At 30.3% G+C, this 16,915-nt stretch overlaps 1 protein-coding gene across 1 annotated transcript; it reads right to left on the bottom strand.

The window, feature by feature from the left end:
* Positions 1–782: 782 nt before the first annotated feature.
* LOC110603805 (CBS domain-containing protein CBSX5) lies at positions 783–3,000 on the bottom strand. The gene is made up of 2 exons (XM_021741730.2): positions 2,488–3,000; positions 783–1,899 (listed from the first exon to the last, which is right to left on the bottom strand). The coding sequence occupies exons 1-2, from the start codon at positions 2,835–2,837 to the stop codon at positions 1,086–1,088; spliced, it is 1,164 nt and encodes a 387-aa protein (XP_021597422.1). The 5' UTR covers positions 2,838–3,000; the 3' UTR covers positions 783–1,085.
* Between the last annotated feature and the right edge of the window lie 13,915 nt (positions 3,001–16,915).

Below are 16,915 nucleotides of genomic sequence, written 5' to 3'. Positions count from 1 at the left end.
GCCGAGAAGTCTTCTCGCAGCAGATAAATGTAACTTACAGATCTCAAAGCAGAGAAGAGGGGCTAAATGATGAATCCTGTTTCGCTGATCATCAGCTTGGATTGGAAGCTTTATGCAAACAAAACCACCAACTCGAAGTATGAGAAGCTTTATGCCTTCAATTATGAGCAAAAAGTTTTACTCCGACAAAGCCCTCAATTGATTTTCACCTTGGCCGCCTTCGTTTTCATTTTTGCCAGATCCTGTATTCTGTAAAAGAAACAGACTTTTCAATTTCTGTCGGCTATCTCTCTTCTCATGCCCTTCCCCTTTCTGAAGGCAAGCTTGATCGAGACAACAAGTGATTGTTTTAAAAGCTGATGTTCATCGGCATTTTTTTTTTTTGCTAATAAAGAATGGATTATATGAATTTTATATTTTGTGAAAAGAGGTTACATTAGGTGTTAAAAAAATTAGACATTTTTATTTTCAAGAAAGGAGCAGAGTAGAATGGAGTAGAGCCGTTAGGAAAATTCTGAGATAATCTAATAAAAAATCTGTACAATCTCATAAAAACAAGATTAAGATTTTATAAATCTCAGAAAATCATATTTGAATATCTAATTGCAACTCTTTAAAAATCTCACAAATAATAAAATCCGGTTGCAACCATCTCTTGGATTTGTTTCAAGGGAGAAGACTCTGCCCATGGTGCAATGGAGCTGATAAGAAAGTCCTGCAAAATTGATGCTAAGCATAGAATGTTTCAAGTAGAACATATTATCAAGCAAAATGCAAGCATATTAGAAAGATAAAAGCCGCATTTCGCCATTTCTTTCACAAGAAACAACAGGCATACAACAGACTGACCTCGTCATATTCGCAATCCTTCTATTGCACCCTGTTTTAGTTTAATCCTTAAATCACAAAACACAGAATTTAATCATGGAAAGCCACAAGCTCCACCATAATTACTTCAAACTTAGCACTACTCATAGAACTAAAAATGTGGCGATGAAGACAAGAAAATAAGAATCCTTATAAGGAATGTTGGTTTCATTATAGAGATGGCAGTTCTTTTATTTCTCAATTGTTGCTTTGAATCCCTACATCATCGACTTCAAACGTTCTCGGAAAACTTTCATCATTCCTGCAAAGGTAACTATTCCAACCAAAGTGCCATCATCTTCAATAACCCACACATAATTCACACGATGAGAAAGTGCCTGAATCATTACTGCCACCAACGAGCTCCATGGAAAACACACAATTGCATCAGTATTCATCATCACTCTTGATGAATGCCTAGCTAATCTCGCACTCCTTCCCGGCCCAAACTCCTCGTCTGAGGAAGAGGATGACAAAATTACTGATTCTTCTTCCAGCAACTCCACAGCTTGGCGTAAATTCCTTTCTTCCAGTCTTTCCTTAACCAACTGTATCAGATCATCTGGCGGCACGCCAGAGTCTATGTAAGCCATAAAATCCCCAGTAGAAAGTGTAGCAATTGCAGCAGCTACTGATTCATTGCAAGAGTTCAGTGTGTATGGTGAGATCTCACCCGTCAACTTTCCGTCTATGTCAAGAACAGCAACAGATGTTTGTTTGACAAGGGATTGAGAGATCAAGGGTAACAAAGAGGAGGCAGGCTCATCATAGCAGACAGCCAAAATGGATTTGGTGTCTATGATGTTGAGATCCTCAACGGCATGGTTAGAAGTTGGGGAGAAGAGACCAATGCAGTTGAGAAGGTAGCGAATTATGTCTTCTTGGGTAAGCCAGCAGTACTTATCTCGATTGTTATGAAGGGTGGAGTTAGAGGATGGTTTGTGTATCAGCTTTTTTCTTGAAAAGGGGCTGTGAATTGGGATCACAAGGTTCTGTGCACCTTCAAGGATGAAATCTATAGCCTCCAACAAGCTGAAACAAGAGGAAACACAGAGCAGTTAGAAATGATCAAGAAACAGAGATGGGTTAATTAGAAAAAAATGGGATTTTGCAGAAATGAATAACTAGGAATCGAACTACAATTATGATTTGCTTATGTCCCATTTTCCAGATTCAGAAATGCTATTATAACTAAAACCAGTTCTTGAAGCCAAACAAACAATCCTTTTGATGCAAAGTACAGTTTTTTTTAAAAAACCTTTCTTCGCATTAAATTTCGTTAACTGCTGAAGCATCATTAGTTAAGCAATTAAAATTCTAACGGCAAATTAGATCCCAGAGCTACAATTCTGAAAAAACGTTTATGAATATGCAATCTAAGAATTTGGAAATGCAACTGCTCAAATCACCCAACACCTGAAAGAAAACAAAATCCATTAAATCAAGGGAAGCTCAAAGAGCTTCTGATCTTGAAATTACAGTGGCAAACAACAAATGCCAAGCAAATGGATTCCACTTCTCAAACCAAAAAAAAAAAAATCATAATATAATTAAAAAAATCAAATTCAAAATCACCAAAAAAAAAAAGGAGAAGAAGTCTCAGAGAATTAATTAACAAACCTTGCGTTTGGCTCCAAGTGCCTAACGAGGCCAGGAACCTTAGGAAGGAGAACAGAGACAGGTTCCTGAAGAGCTCTCCCAGGATTTTTCAGATTGTCTTCTTTACACAAAAAGCAAATGACATCCACCAAACAAATCTTACCAATGCAACGGCATTCATTTACATCAGCAACCTTAGATCTTGAAACATTACAGTGATGATCACAGCTCCATACACTCAAATACGGGTCACCGGATCTCCGGAGAGAAGACAGCGCATCACCTACTGTTGCAGAGACGGAGAGAGACCTGAGCGCAGGCTTTCCAAGGCATAGGTCAGATACCTCGCGGGCCAATAAACTCACTGCCATGCACAGAAATATCACAGAGGGAGAGAGAAGGGTAATAGAAAAAAGGATGGCTTGAGAGAGAAGAAGCAGGAGGGGAGCAGTGGAGAGAACAGTCGGGTTTTGTGACAGTGGGTTGTGGTCCGGTGGAGGAAGAGGAGAGCTGGAGAATTTTTACGAAGGATTGAGTTTTCTGAAATTTATAGACAGCGTATCACCGGCGCACCCGCGAGGTCAGTACTTTACGAGTGGGACCTACCCATATTTTTTTAATTGTACGAGTGGGACATTTTTATTTTATCATTAAATAAAAAAGGGAGAGAATATCGAAACTTTTAAATTATTTTATAATAGTATTTGAGTTTTAATATACTATTATAAAATAAATTTTTTTATGAATTAATAATTCAAAAAATTATCCACATAAATATCTTTATTTTTAAAATTTTTATAATTATATTTAAAATTTGAAGTTGATAATTTTTTTAAAATTTAATTTTAGATTTATTAAAAAATCTCTTTTTTTTATACATAACGCAAGGAGAGTTAATTTTTAAGATAATAAAAATTATTAAAGCACATGTGAATATTAATTAATTACCAAATAAAATTAAACTAAAAAATAAAAATTATTTAAAAATATGCTTTATGTAATTACTTACTAAAAGACTTTAAAAAAATTAAATATTTTGAGTAAATTATTTTAAAAAAAGGAATTAATTGTAGTAATCGGTATAAATCCTTTATCTTCACATATTTTTAAAATTAAAAAATTTAATTGTTTCATTTTAAAATTTAAAATATTTATACGTATTTTAAGAGATTACTTGAAATATTTTTAAAATTTACTCGATCTATTTTAATGGTTTAAAGATTTATTTGAATTAAAAAAGTTTTAACACTTATAAAATATTCACTCATACTTTAGGGGTTAAAATGAAGTTTTCCTTTGTCTATAATTTTAATTTAATAATTTAAAATTTTGATATTAATCAAAATTAAATTAAAAAAATAGAAAAGATATATTGCTTACTGGACTTTTGAATTTCACTTAAACGCGCTAATGTGAAGTCCCGTCTGGCTCCTCGAGAAGTACAATTACGCCGGACTTGTCGTTTTTGACGCGGTTGTTGCCGTTTGACAGCTCAGTTTTTATTTTTTTTCTCTTTATTAAGCACGTTGATATATAAATAAATAGGAAAATAAAATCTACCACTCTACTTTTTATTAAGATCAAATAAGTTAATTTTAATTTTCAGGTTAAATAAAATCGTAAATTTAAATATAAGATTATGTTTTAACATATTCAAATATTAAGTTTTGAGGGATTTTTGTAGACAGTAATTCTTTTTTTTTTTTCATTTTTTTATATTTTATTTCATTTTAATTAAAATAGTATCTAAGTTTTATTTTTAAAAAATTAAATAATAATATTTTATTAGTAAAAAATTAATATTACAGCATGTTAGGATATATTTGACTCTTAATTTAAAGTTAAGAATCTATTTAGCAAAAAATAAAAATAAAAGGACTTGTTTGGCTTTTGATAAAAAGAAATATTAAGGCGAAGCTGGCTTTATTTTCAAAACAATTTGAGTTTTTTTTTTTTCAGCAGCGAAAAGAGTGACTTTTATCACAGGTAAAAATTTCTTGGGTCTCGTTGGTGAGATCAGCTACAGCCGCTTCCACTAGTTTGTTGACATGGTGGTTGGCAAATCAATATCGTAATGAGTCAGATTGAATATTCGTTTAATTTGATTTAAAATTAAATTAAATAAATTAAAAAATAAAATTTTATTATTTATAAAAATTAATTAATTTTCTATAAAAATTAATTTAAATTAAATCAATTTGATTTAATTCAGTTTAATTAATTAAATTTTTTTAATATATTTTTTTATTTTTATATTTTAAAATTTAATTAAAATATTTAAATTTTATTTATGATCTAATTTCTTTATATTATCAAAAATAATATGTTATTATTCACTGACCGATTCGGTTTTATCGATTTTTCTTATCAAAATTGAACTGAATTAAATTAATTAAAATTTTTAAAAATAAAAATTAAATCGAATTAAAAAATAAAAATTAAATTAAATTTCTAAATTAATTCAGTTCGATTAATTTTTCCGATATAAATCGAATACCGCTTAGCAATGAATCATTCAAAATATCCATACAAGATGCAGGCAACATTATTCACATTTCACAATCACGCTAATTCAAATAAGCCCTTAAGTCCTTTATGTTTTTACTCGTTTTTTTTCTCTTTGTCTAATTTTTTTAGCGATATTTATGAATTCACATCATCCACTCACCTCTTAATAAAATAATCATGATTAAATCTGGTTAAATTATAATTAAATTAGTGATGGATAATGATATAATTGAAATGAAACTGTACTGTGATTGGTCAATCTGTAAGAAAGTAAATGTGAGATGATTAGCGCCTACAGTAGCCACTCCGACGTTCAATTCAGTGAATTGAATAAAATAGCGAGTGTAAGGAGTTGTTTAGAATTCAAAAGTAGTTGTGTAAGAATGTATATCTTGATTTCTGCAATTATTAACTTAAGAAGATGGTGTTAATTATCACATCTCTTCAGATATTACCATGGCAGTGAGGAGTGTCATTTTGTCCTGGCAAAACCACAACCATGCTGACCAGGCTCGGGCTCCTCACTCCCCAACCTTTCGAACATTCGGGAAAGCATGTCACATGCTAGCGTGCATGGTATTTTTCTTTCTAACCCCTTTATTTTTGAAACTGACTGCCTTACTCACTTTTTATTTTATGCAAATATGGTCGGATCAAAAAATAAATTTATCAAGGCAACACACTGCTTGCAAGGGCAAAGAAGTTGTTGGAATGATCGGTCCTCCTTCTAAACGGGCTCATCATACTAAGGAGATTATCATTCTTCTTCCTCCTCCACCCTCTCCTATAATAAAAGAATTAGCCCTTGTTGGTGCTTCTGCATCTGTCCACGTCACTATTGAGCCCACCCTAGAAAATATTGGGGTCGAGTCCTCATGGCCTCGTAGCATCCAACACCTAGCACTGGCACTAACTCAGACAACCTCTCTTCCTAAAAAATCCCACCTATCAATCCTAATAGCCAAGAATGCTTTAAGGCCTAGGGACCATCATTGCTTGAATGAGGTCGAGTAGGATGACTTCTTTGACAACATCATGCACTCTGCTATGGAGAGTGTCCTCTGCGCATACATGGCCAAAGAGTGTAACAAGGCTCTGAGACGAGAGTTCAGGGCCCAGGAGACAGACAGAGGACTCTTGCAAGAGAAATGCTCGAGGCAGAAGGCTTAGGTTGATGAAGTAGATGATACCATGAAAGAGACACTGGAGTTGGTAGACAAGCTCTAGGTGGACCTGGAAGAGGCCAACGCTTGCAAGCTTGCCCTTGAGAATCGAGTAAGGAGTGCTGAGGATCAAGTGGTCAATGTCAGCACCAAGTCCTAGAGCTGCAGTCTCAAGTTGAGGAGAACCAGGCCGCCTCCAACAAATTATTGAATTAGAGGTTGAGCTTCAGGAGATAGTGGCCCGAGGCAAGGAGATGTTCGTCGAGGGCTAAGATTTGATTAAGAAGAAGCTGGTGAAGACTTTACCTGGATAGACGATATCTTCCTTGAGGAGGAGGAAGATGGGGACAAACAAGAGGAGGAGGAACAAGCTAAGGACAATCCCATCGACCGGATCTCTACAGACAATGTAGTAAATGTAGAAAATGTTGATGTAATGGAGACTCGAGAGGAGGGACCTGAAGATCCTCCATCTATGTAATCTTGCATAATTTTAGTCAAAATATATTATTATTATTTTATTTAAGTGTTTATATGCTTTGCACTCGTTCATAACCCTTATCCAACCATCGTCAAACAAGACTTAAATAATCTCTTTAAAAAATTGTTAAGGGGTTAACACCCGACCATAACACCCGGTCACTAGCCTAACTAGTGACCATAAAATAAATAACTTGGAAAATTTGTAGGATGGGTCCAACATCCAGACACGTGGTCTGGTAGATACCCGCCCTGTGGCCTGGGTATAAACTGCCTTAGAATTCTTATAAATGTGCAGCTAACACCCGGTCATTAGGCCTGATAGGTGCCCATTTGTCATAAAATGCCTTAGTTAACATGACTACCACATGGTTTCGAGCTGGCGGATACCCGCCTTGTGGCTATGGAATAAATAACTTGAATAAATAATAAATCGAACTTATCACTCAATCACGATAATGACTTAAAAATTTTATTAATTGGGACTAGCACCCGGTCGTAAGACTAGCGGATACACGCCTTGTAGCCTAGGCATAGAATGCCTTAATTAGCGAGACATGTGGTCTGATAGATACTCACCTTGTGGCCTGGGCATGAAATGCCTTAGAGATTTCTTGTGAAACGGGACTAATGCCTGGTCATGTGACTTAGCGAATACCCGCCTTGTATCCTTAGCATAAAATACCTTTTAAACTTTTTGTGAAGCAAGACTAATACACAGTCAAGTGGCCCGGCGGATATCCACCTTGTGGCTTTAGTAAAAAATGCCTTATTTAGCGGGATCAACACTCGGATTAGGTGGCCTAGCGAAACTCACCCTATGGCCTGGCATAAGATGCCTTGTTTAGCGAGATTAACATCCAGATTAGGTGGCCTGGAAGAATCCGCCTTGTGGCCTGTCATAAGATACCTCGTTTAGCAAGACTAACACCCGGATTAGGTGGCCTGGCAGAACCCGCCTTGTGGCTTTTAATGAATGTTCTTTAATCTTCTTAAAGAAGGAAACCGCCTTGTTCCTTATCACTAAATAACACAACACATGAAAAAATACATCATTAACTATTATTAATAAAATTTTCTCAGATTACAAATATTTCAAGAGTGGGGAATGACTTGGCCATCTATCTTGTCCAGCTTATAAGACGTTGGACGAATAATCTTCGAGACCCTAAATGATCCTTTCTAGTTTTCACCCAACTTACCAAATCCGACATCACTGTATGTTACATCTGTTCTTTTAAGGATTAAGTCTCCTACATTAAAGACACGTGACCTAACTCTACTGTTGAACATTCATGACATTTTCTATGACTCATTTATTTTTTTCTCTTACCATCACTGGGTCCTCCTGCAATTACATGAATAACCCCTATAGGTTCACTGTCAGGGGTGGTTTCTCCTCTCTTCCCTACTCTTTCTTGTGAACTTTCAAAGTGTGTCGTCCCTTATTAACTTCTCGATCTCATTGTATGTTTGTGGTATTCATAAAAGCGGTAGTACTTGGTCCTATCTCACCTTTTGGCCCTCTTAAGGTTGAGCTTAGGAGGTCACATGACCTCCTTGTTGTTTTTTCTAATCCACATTAGAATATGTATTCGTGAGTCATTCAATGGAATATAGTTCTTATACTTACTTTAATCATCTCTTATCCGAGAGACTAGGTAACTTCTATGGCCTTCTTAATATTCTCGCCTCTCTGGCTTTTGCTTTTACTTTTGACTCAGCCTTTTGTCTTCTCTCAATGCTTAGACTTCATCATCTAGCCTGATGTACTTCTGGGATTTGTCCATTTGCTGTTGGTACGTAGCGGCTAAGTTCTTGATTAGGGAATCCATGAACTTGACATTTTGTGTTCCTTTCTTGAATGCTTCACATGCTATCTAATGATTTAATTCCTCCACCTATATTGCTTCTGCATTAAACCATAAGATAAAGCTCCTTAAAGACTCGCCCTCTCCTTGGTGAACCTTCCACAAGTTAGAGGAGAGCTTTTTAAGAGGTATACAAGTAATAAATCTGGATTTAAATAACATAGTAAATTGTATAAAGTTCTAAATTAAATCCGGGCTTAGATATTGGCACCATTTCTGGGCCAAACGTATGAGCGTTGATGGAAACACTCGCTATAACACGTAGTCATTAACATCTTGAAGCTACATGGTCATCCTAAAGATCACCAGGTGACTTCTGGAATCTTTTATTCCATCATATTTGTTCAAGCTTGGCAGCTTGAACTTGGTTGGGAAAGTTTCTGTTAAGATCTCTTCTAACATGGGCGAGGCATTGTCCAGGCTATAGTTCTCCTCTAGCTCCTTTTGGTACTCTTGCATGGCCTGAACCAGCTTCCAGTTGACCTTTTTCGGAGCCTCATCCGATGACTCTTCATCCTCCAATTTGGCCTTCCTTTTGGACTGCGATTGGATCGCTTTTATTCGAGTATTTGGGATATTAATGGAAGCGTCCTCCCTTCTTTGGGAGCCATAAATGATGTCTCTCCTCGAGTTTTGTATTGCTCGAGAATAGCTGCAACTTTTTAATATATTGGAGCATTTGCTCAATATTCAGATTGTTGAGATTTGCTTTGTTGACCATAAAGGGTGTGTTTTTTCACTGCCAGGAGCAAAAAAAAATATTAGCACTCTCATTAGTAACAACCTTAGCAGCAGCTCGTGAACCTCTAGCCATTTCAAGAGAGAAAAAAGAAAGATTTCTTTTTAAGAGGAAGGGGATAAGAGATTAGTTTTAATCCGAATGAATAGAGAGAATTTAATGGATTTCTCGGCAATGAAACTAAATGATGTGGCTGAAATAAAACTGTGCCGCAATTGGTCAATCTATAAGAAAGAGAATGTGAGGTGGTTAGTGCCTACGACAGCCATTCCGACGCTCAAGTCAGTAAACTGAAGAAAAGGGCGAGTGTAATAAATTGCTTAGAATTCAAGAGTAGTTGTGTAATAATGCCTACCTTGATTTCTGTGATCATTAGTTTTTATACAGTAATAAAATAGAGTTAATTATTGCATCTCCTGAGATACCGGCTAATTTATAGGAGATCCTGTGATTATAGACTAATTGATAGAGATCTGTTTGATTGTACCTGCTAACGGCAACTTTATGTGAAGATTCGACCTATTCAGGAGGGCGAGTCTTGATAAAGAACCGGATGCTTCAGTGTCTGGGTCTTCATTTCCACAGGTGAGATCACATATCGACTTATCAAACCATTATCACATGACCCTATATTATGGTAACCGTTCATAACTTATTTTTAGCGATTATCGTATTACCTAATATAATTATATTAAAGATAATCATAATTTGAACCATTCAATTAAAAATAAATTATCAATTTGTCCTATAAAATAATATATACACACCATTAATTTACAAATTTGATATACTTAGAATAATTGATTAGAATCTCATAAACAAAGATTTTTGGATATAATAAGCATCAATTTTATATTGCAATTGACTTGATTTATAATAGAGATTTTTGAATATAATAAACATCAATTTTATATTGCAATTGACTTGGCTTATAATAGATAGGTTTAGAAAAGTATTTTCCTAACATATAATTTTAAATTAATAATTTAAAATTTTTTACTTTAATCAAAATTAAAATAAATAAATTGCTAATTGATTATTGAATTTCACTTTCACGCGTTAATGTAAAGTCCTGTCCGGTTTAAAAAGAAAAAAAAGTCCTGTCTGGCTCCTCGTGAAATATCATTGTTCCCAATTGTGGTTTTTGGTGCAGTTGTTGTCATTTGGTAAATCAGTCTTGTCTTGATTCTTTCTTTCTTTTCTTTTTCTTTATTAAGCACGTTGATGTCTAAATAAATAGACTAAAGCACATTCCAGCTTTTTTATTACTTTTTTTTTTTTTAACAGGGGAGGAATCTAGATTTACAAATAATGAATATTAAAAAAAAGTTAAATTTATAAAATTTACCTTAAATTATACGAGTTTAAAATATTAATTTTTAATTTAAATTTATTTTTATATTATCGTTAAAAATTTAAATAAGATCAAATATACTAATAGAGTATAGATCACATGTAAATTGACTTTTGGAGAACAGCCATACATATGTAATTTAAAATGCCTCTTCCTCTTCGTATCTTTCTTTCTTCTTTTTCTTTTTGTCTATAATTTAGACTTCTCTTCCTGCAGTTCCATGACTCTCCCCTGCCTGAGGTCGTTTTCCCCTCTCACGTCGACCATGAATTTGAATATAAATATTTTTATTATTTGATAGATGAGTATATCTATACTAAATGACGAGAGTTAAAATGAATATATTGATTTTTATTACTGATTTTATATAGTTGCTCATTTTGTTGAATTTTACATCGATTTGATATAGGAATAATGTGTCACTTATAAAGATTTTAGGCACTCCTCTCCCTTAAATTGATTTTTGAAACGAATTAGATCTGATCCAAATTTAATATAGTATCAAAATTTTTTTATCGACATTAAACCTCCTATAAATATGTCACGCTCTAATATAATTCTAAAACTTTTCATCCAGTGATTCACAATTTTTCTCTGTCTTATACTTGCATAAGCTTCAAAAGACAGGTACATCCTTGTTGCCTTCTCACGGCCATTGCCTCATTGAATGTTGCCTTAGGGTTTTCTTGTGCTCTCAGTCTTGAAAAGTTTTTTGAAGCCACACCTACATCCTTGTTGGCATGTTGAATATATGGTCATAGGGGTATTCAATGGTTGATTTGAAATTATTTGATTTTGTAATAAATTCAATTCAATCTTTATATTTTATTCATTGATTAAACATTCAAATTATCGGTTAACTTGTAATTATTAAAATAAATTTTAGTAATTAATATTATATTAATTATAAAATATACTAAAAAATATTTCAAATGCAAATTTGTTAATATAATAAAAATACGATCGAAAAGTATAAATTAAAAAGTATCATAAAAATTAAATAAAAATAAAATAATTAAATTTAGATATTACATTTTAAATAATAAAGAAGTAAAAAAAACATTTAATTAATTTTATAAATTATACACTTTAAAACTTATAAACTAAAAAAATATTAACTTCAAAATAAAAATAATAACTTCAATTTTAATTTTCCAAAATTAAAATAATTAAAATAATGTAAACATATTATTTTAATTTTTTTAAAAATGTAATTAATTTTAATTTTATAATAATTAAAAATCAAATATATTTTACACATTATTTTAATTCTTTTTTAGAAATATACCTATTTTTAAATTTTATATAAATTAAAAAATAAAAAAATATACATATTAATTTAACTTTTTTTAAAAATATGGCTTATTTAATTTTGTAGAAATTAAAAAAAAATTATGTACATTATTTTAACTTTTTAAGAAATGTGATAAATTTTAATTTTACAGAAATTAAAAAATTATTACATTTAAACTAATTATTGAAAAAAAAATGTATCTGTATAATATACTATAGGTATAAAAATATGATTAATTTTAATTTTTTAGAAAATAAAAAGTAAAAATAATTGAATTGAAATATTAATCTTCTAATAATAAAAATATAAAAAAATTAGTTAGTATTATATTTAAACAAATATAAAAATTAAAGAAAAAAAGTATAATTATAACTATAATATATAATTAGTTAGTATTATATTTGATATAAACTAATAATTAAAAATATAATATATTTAAGGATATTTTTAATTATTTTAAAAATAATTACTAAAAAATTAAATAGAATGACCTTTTATTTTAATAGAGTAAAAGTTAAATTGTTAAAATTTAATGAAAAAAAATATACTTATTAATTTTGAGGAACCTAAAAGTTACATGCGAAAAGGCAACACATTCTAATCTTTTATTGCATCGCTTATGTGGCCCCATGGCATAGAATCTGACCAACTTGTGAAAACGACACCGCCGGATATCAATGTACAAAATTACTGGACTCCACAAATATTCATGGACAGCAGGAGCCACAATTGAATCAAATCCCACGTCAGCAGTGACGTTTTGAGAGCTATATTTCGGAGATGTTATGTAAAATCTTTATTGATGAACACCTAATTTTTCAGGCATTGGCCCGAGATCGAGTATCAAAATAAAAATACAGACTAAAGTACATCAGATAAATAAAAATACAGTTTTAAAGTATATCAGATTACACGTCAGTAGATCAATTCAGCTTTCAGTTATCAAATTCGATGATTTAAAGTAAATCGAGTTAATCACATACGAGATTCTATTTAAGAAAAAATTATTCTGACAACGTGATAAGAGATAAGAAGAGTAAGTATAGTCACACTGCAGCCCTATTAATACACGTACTAAAAAAAATTAAATAATCATCTGATATAAAAGAATATTCTAAGTAATTCATATGTATAATTTAAGTGATAAATACAGATGACACTGCAATAAAAAGATGAACATTCTCTAATTATATTTATACACATACGGTAAATTTTATTTTCTAAATATGAGAATATCACTTATTATATTGTATTAAATTTTTTTAATATATATCTGTATTACATCAACAAGATTATTTTTAAAGAAAAAAAAAACACATAAATTATTTCTTTTCGATAGAAAATATATATACATGTAATATTATTTGGTATTAATATATAAAATAGCTATTGTATAAAATTTTTATTATTAATATATAAATTATTTTATTTTTTTTAATATTCAAGCAGTTTTTTTAATAAGGGATCGGATTATAAATTTCAAATTTTCATTTTCAGGTGAATAATATAATTTTAGCTACTCAAACTAAGTAATTTATATAAAACCACAGTTAATACTTGACGGGGTGGACAAATCAATTACAGGCTAAAAACAAGCGAACTTTGTGGGTCCACCAAGTGTTCATGCAACTATCAGCCGAAAGGACACGTGTGCGGACCTCACCCATTCCGTATATTTGCCGTGTTTGGTTTGATTAGATAAGGATATGAAATCGGGGGTGCGATGAATTATATTATTAGGACGAAGACAAACGAGTCGTTGTCATAGTTGCTTTTCTGTTTTGTCCGTACGTGTGGGCTTATGCGTACGGCACGTACGAGGCATGATGGCCTACTTAGAATTGAATTGCGCACTTAGATGTAGACAAATTTGACTTGAAGTCCTAATGAAATTAAGTTCACATCGTTTTGAAAAGAAGAAACACTTAGAAGAATTATAGCCAAGGGGTGATGATAAAATTTGTAAAAGATATATTTATTTATTTATTTTCAAAACTTCTTTTTTTTTACCAATATAAAGTGGATTGCATTTTCTGAGGTGGATCAGCCAAAATAAAAGGCGAAAACAAAATCTAAAAATATTTAAATCAAACCAGCTCAGTTTATAAGATCGAACCACTCTTTCAAAATAATTCAAAATCAAACCACTCACAAACGCTAAAACATCGATCCACCGTCAGAGACAAATTGAATTGATGGAAATATGCACATATTGAAATTCATTTAATGCACCCTTTATAGAATCTATTAAGATTCAATTGATATATTTCATCAGTAAGATAGTATTCGGTTCGAAATCGAATCGAATTAATTTTTAAATTTTTAATTTTTTTTAATTATTTTAATTTAATTTAATTTTAATAAAAAAAATTAATAAAATTGAACCTTATATTATTTTTTATAATATAAAAATATTATATCATAATCAAAATTAAAATATTTTAATTAAATTTTAAAATATTAAAAATAAAGTATAAAATATAAAAAATTTATTAAAAAATCCAAAGGATTAAATCAAACCTAATTAAATCGATTTCTATTCAAAATCGATCGATTTTCATAAATACTAAAATTTTAATTTTTAATTTATTCAATTTAGTTTAATTTTAAATCAAACTAATTAAATACTCACTCTTCCTATCATTATGAAAATTTACTATTTTAATGAAAAATATATCTTTTACCATACAATTGGATGCATTTTGCTAAAATTACAGTCTCATATTAATAAAGTGCATTGAATAATCCTTAACAGTTAATATGTACATCCATTAGAAATTTAAAAATTCATAAAAAATTGCCTTAAAAATATATGTAATTCCAATTTTAATTCTTCATTTAAAAATTTTAAATAATTTTGTGTACTTGTGATAAGTATATCTAAATAAATCTGAGAGATTTCAGGTTCTATTCCCTCTATTAGTAATTTAAAAAAAAAATCAACAATTTTGTAAAAATTTAATTCAATTAATTTTTTAATAACAAGTGAAAAAATAATTTTTTAATTTAATTAATTTTTTATTTTAAAATAATTTATTTAAATTATTTTTTATAAAATTAATTATATCTAAAAAAATAAACAAGTAAAATAAATATATTTATTGGTAGGGGATTGCTTCATAAGTAGAGGATCTCCAAAATACTTTTGTCCCATGGTTCGATTTGAGTAGGGATTATAAAAAGTAAATATATTTAAATTCAAATTTTAAATTTAAATATAATTTTAATAAAATTTATAATTTTATAAATTTTTTAAAATTTTGAATTAAATAACAAAATAGCAACACATTTTGAATTTTTCATATAGGTAAGTTTAAATAAGGATTTTTTTTCTAAATAAATTTATAACTGTTATTTAAATTCAAGTAAATTCACTTTTTGAACAAAAATAGTAAAATAATGATTTTTAATTATTAACAAGTAAATATGAATTTCATAATTTTAAATATCGCAATATTTTATGAATAAAGAAAGACAAAAATTCCTAAAACGTAATTAAGCTATTCCAAATTTACCACACCTCAACACAGCAACAATTTTCTTTTTCAAATTTATTTTCTTTTTGCTTCTTCGATAATCAACATCTGGGGGGGTGAGCATTCGGTCGGTTCGGTTTAAAATCGAACCGAACCGAATAAACCGAAAATCAAAATTTTAGTGTTTATGAAAATCGAACCGAACCGATTTTGATCAGAAACCGACTCGAATCGAACCGGTCTGATTCGGTTCGATTCGGTTTGATCGGTTTCAATTTTTAATAATTTTTTTATTTTTACACTTTATTTTTAATATTTTAACATTTAATTAAAATATTTTAATTTTAATATGATTTAATTTCTCTATAATATTGAAAAAACATATTATTATCATTAATCGGTTCAGTTTAGTTTTTTCGATTTTTTTCTGAACAAAATCGAACCGAAATAATCAAAATTTCTGAAATTAAAAATCGAACCGAATTGAAATGTATAAAAAACTGAACTAAATTTTTAAATCAATTCGATTCGATCAATTTTTTCAATTTGAACCGAATACTGCTCACCCCACCATCTTCTTCTTTATTTTTTTTTGTTTCTCATCTTCGTATAGAACTCTTTCTTATTATTTTATTTGAATAATTTTATTTATTAAATAATTAAAATTTTATTAATTTATTTTATTTGAATAATTTTAATTATATATCATTTAATTTTAATAATTTTAAATATTTATAGTATTTAAACTCTTTAAATAAGTATAAGGTAAGTTAAGTTGACTATTTTTTTTAAACAAAAGGATTAAATGTTTTAATCTTATAAAATCTATAAATATTTTAATTGAGCAATGAAATGTAATTATGTAAATACATTTTTCAAAAAAATAAATACATTTAAATTTTTTAAAATTCAGGAAGGACGTGGCAATTGATTGTAGGCCCTTTGTCGAAGAAGTCATGATCCTGCCACCTGTGTATGCTGACTCAGATCACTGTCACCAATCAACTCACCTACTTCACCACATTCCATACACTTTTGGATAAGATCCTCAACGCTTTGCCACGTATTCTTTCTTTCTTTATTTTCTTTACTCAAATTATCTAAAAAAATAAATTTAAACTATATATCAAAATTAATTAATATCTAATTTAAATTATTTAAATTTATTATATATTTATTAATCATTTTTAGTTTAGAATTTTATTTTATTTTATTTTATTTTCATCCAAACTAAGCTTAAAGTCTCAGTTAAACTCCCTTATCCAAAAAATCTAAATTAAGAGATTATCCTGTAAGAAGTAATAATGATTCCATGGAACCAATCCCATACAAACCGTTCATGCATATGAGCTACGAGCAAGCATAAACCATTGGATTCAGCGATTATACGATCTGAAGGGCTGGTATGAAAGCGAATCAACAAGGTCTACGAAGAAAACAACTCACCTAACTAATAACAACGCGGATTTGAATCCTCGATTCTCGAGTTTGGATAACGTTGCCACGCTAACCAAACATTCTCTCTCTCATTTCCCAGCATTATAAATAAGATGCAATAAAGCCC

Source organism: Manihot esculenta, chromosome 16 (genome assembly GCF_001659605.2).
Source record: "Manihot esculenta cultivar AM560-2 chromosome 16, M.esculenta_v8, whole genome shotgun sequence".
Lineage (NCBI taxonomy): Eukaryota > Viridiplantae > Streptophyta > Magnoliopsida > Malpighiales > Euphorbiaceae > Manihot > Manihot esculenta.
This window is presented reverse-complemented; position numbering and strand designations above follow the sequence as displayed.

Excerpts from the sequence above, each read along its gene's own strand:
- LOC110603805 (XM_021741730.2), bottom strand. The coding sequence starts at position 2,837 with ATGGCAGTGAGTTTATTGGCCCGCGAGGTATCTGACCTATGCCTTGGA. Across the intron at positions 1,900-2,487 it reads CACTTGGAGCCAAACGCAAG|CTTGTTGGAGGCTATAGATT; the intron begins GTTTGTTAATTA and ends CTCTTGTTTCAG.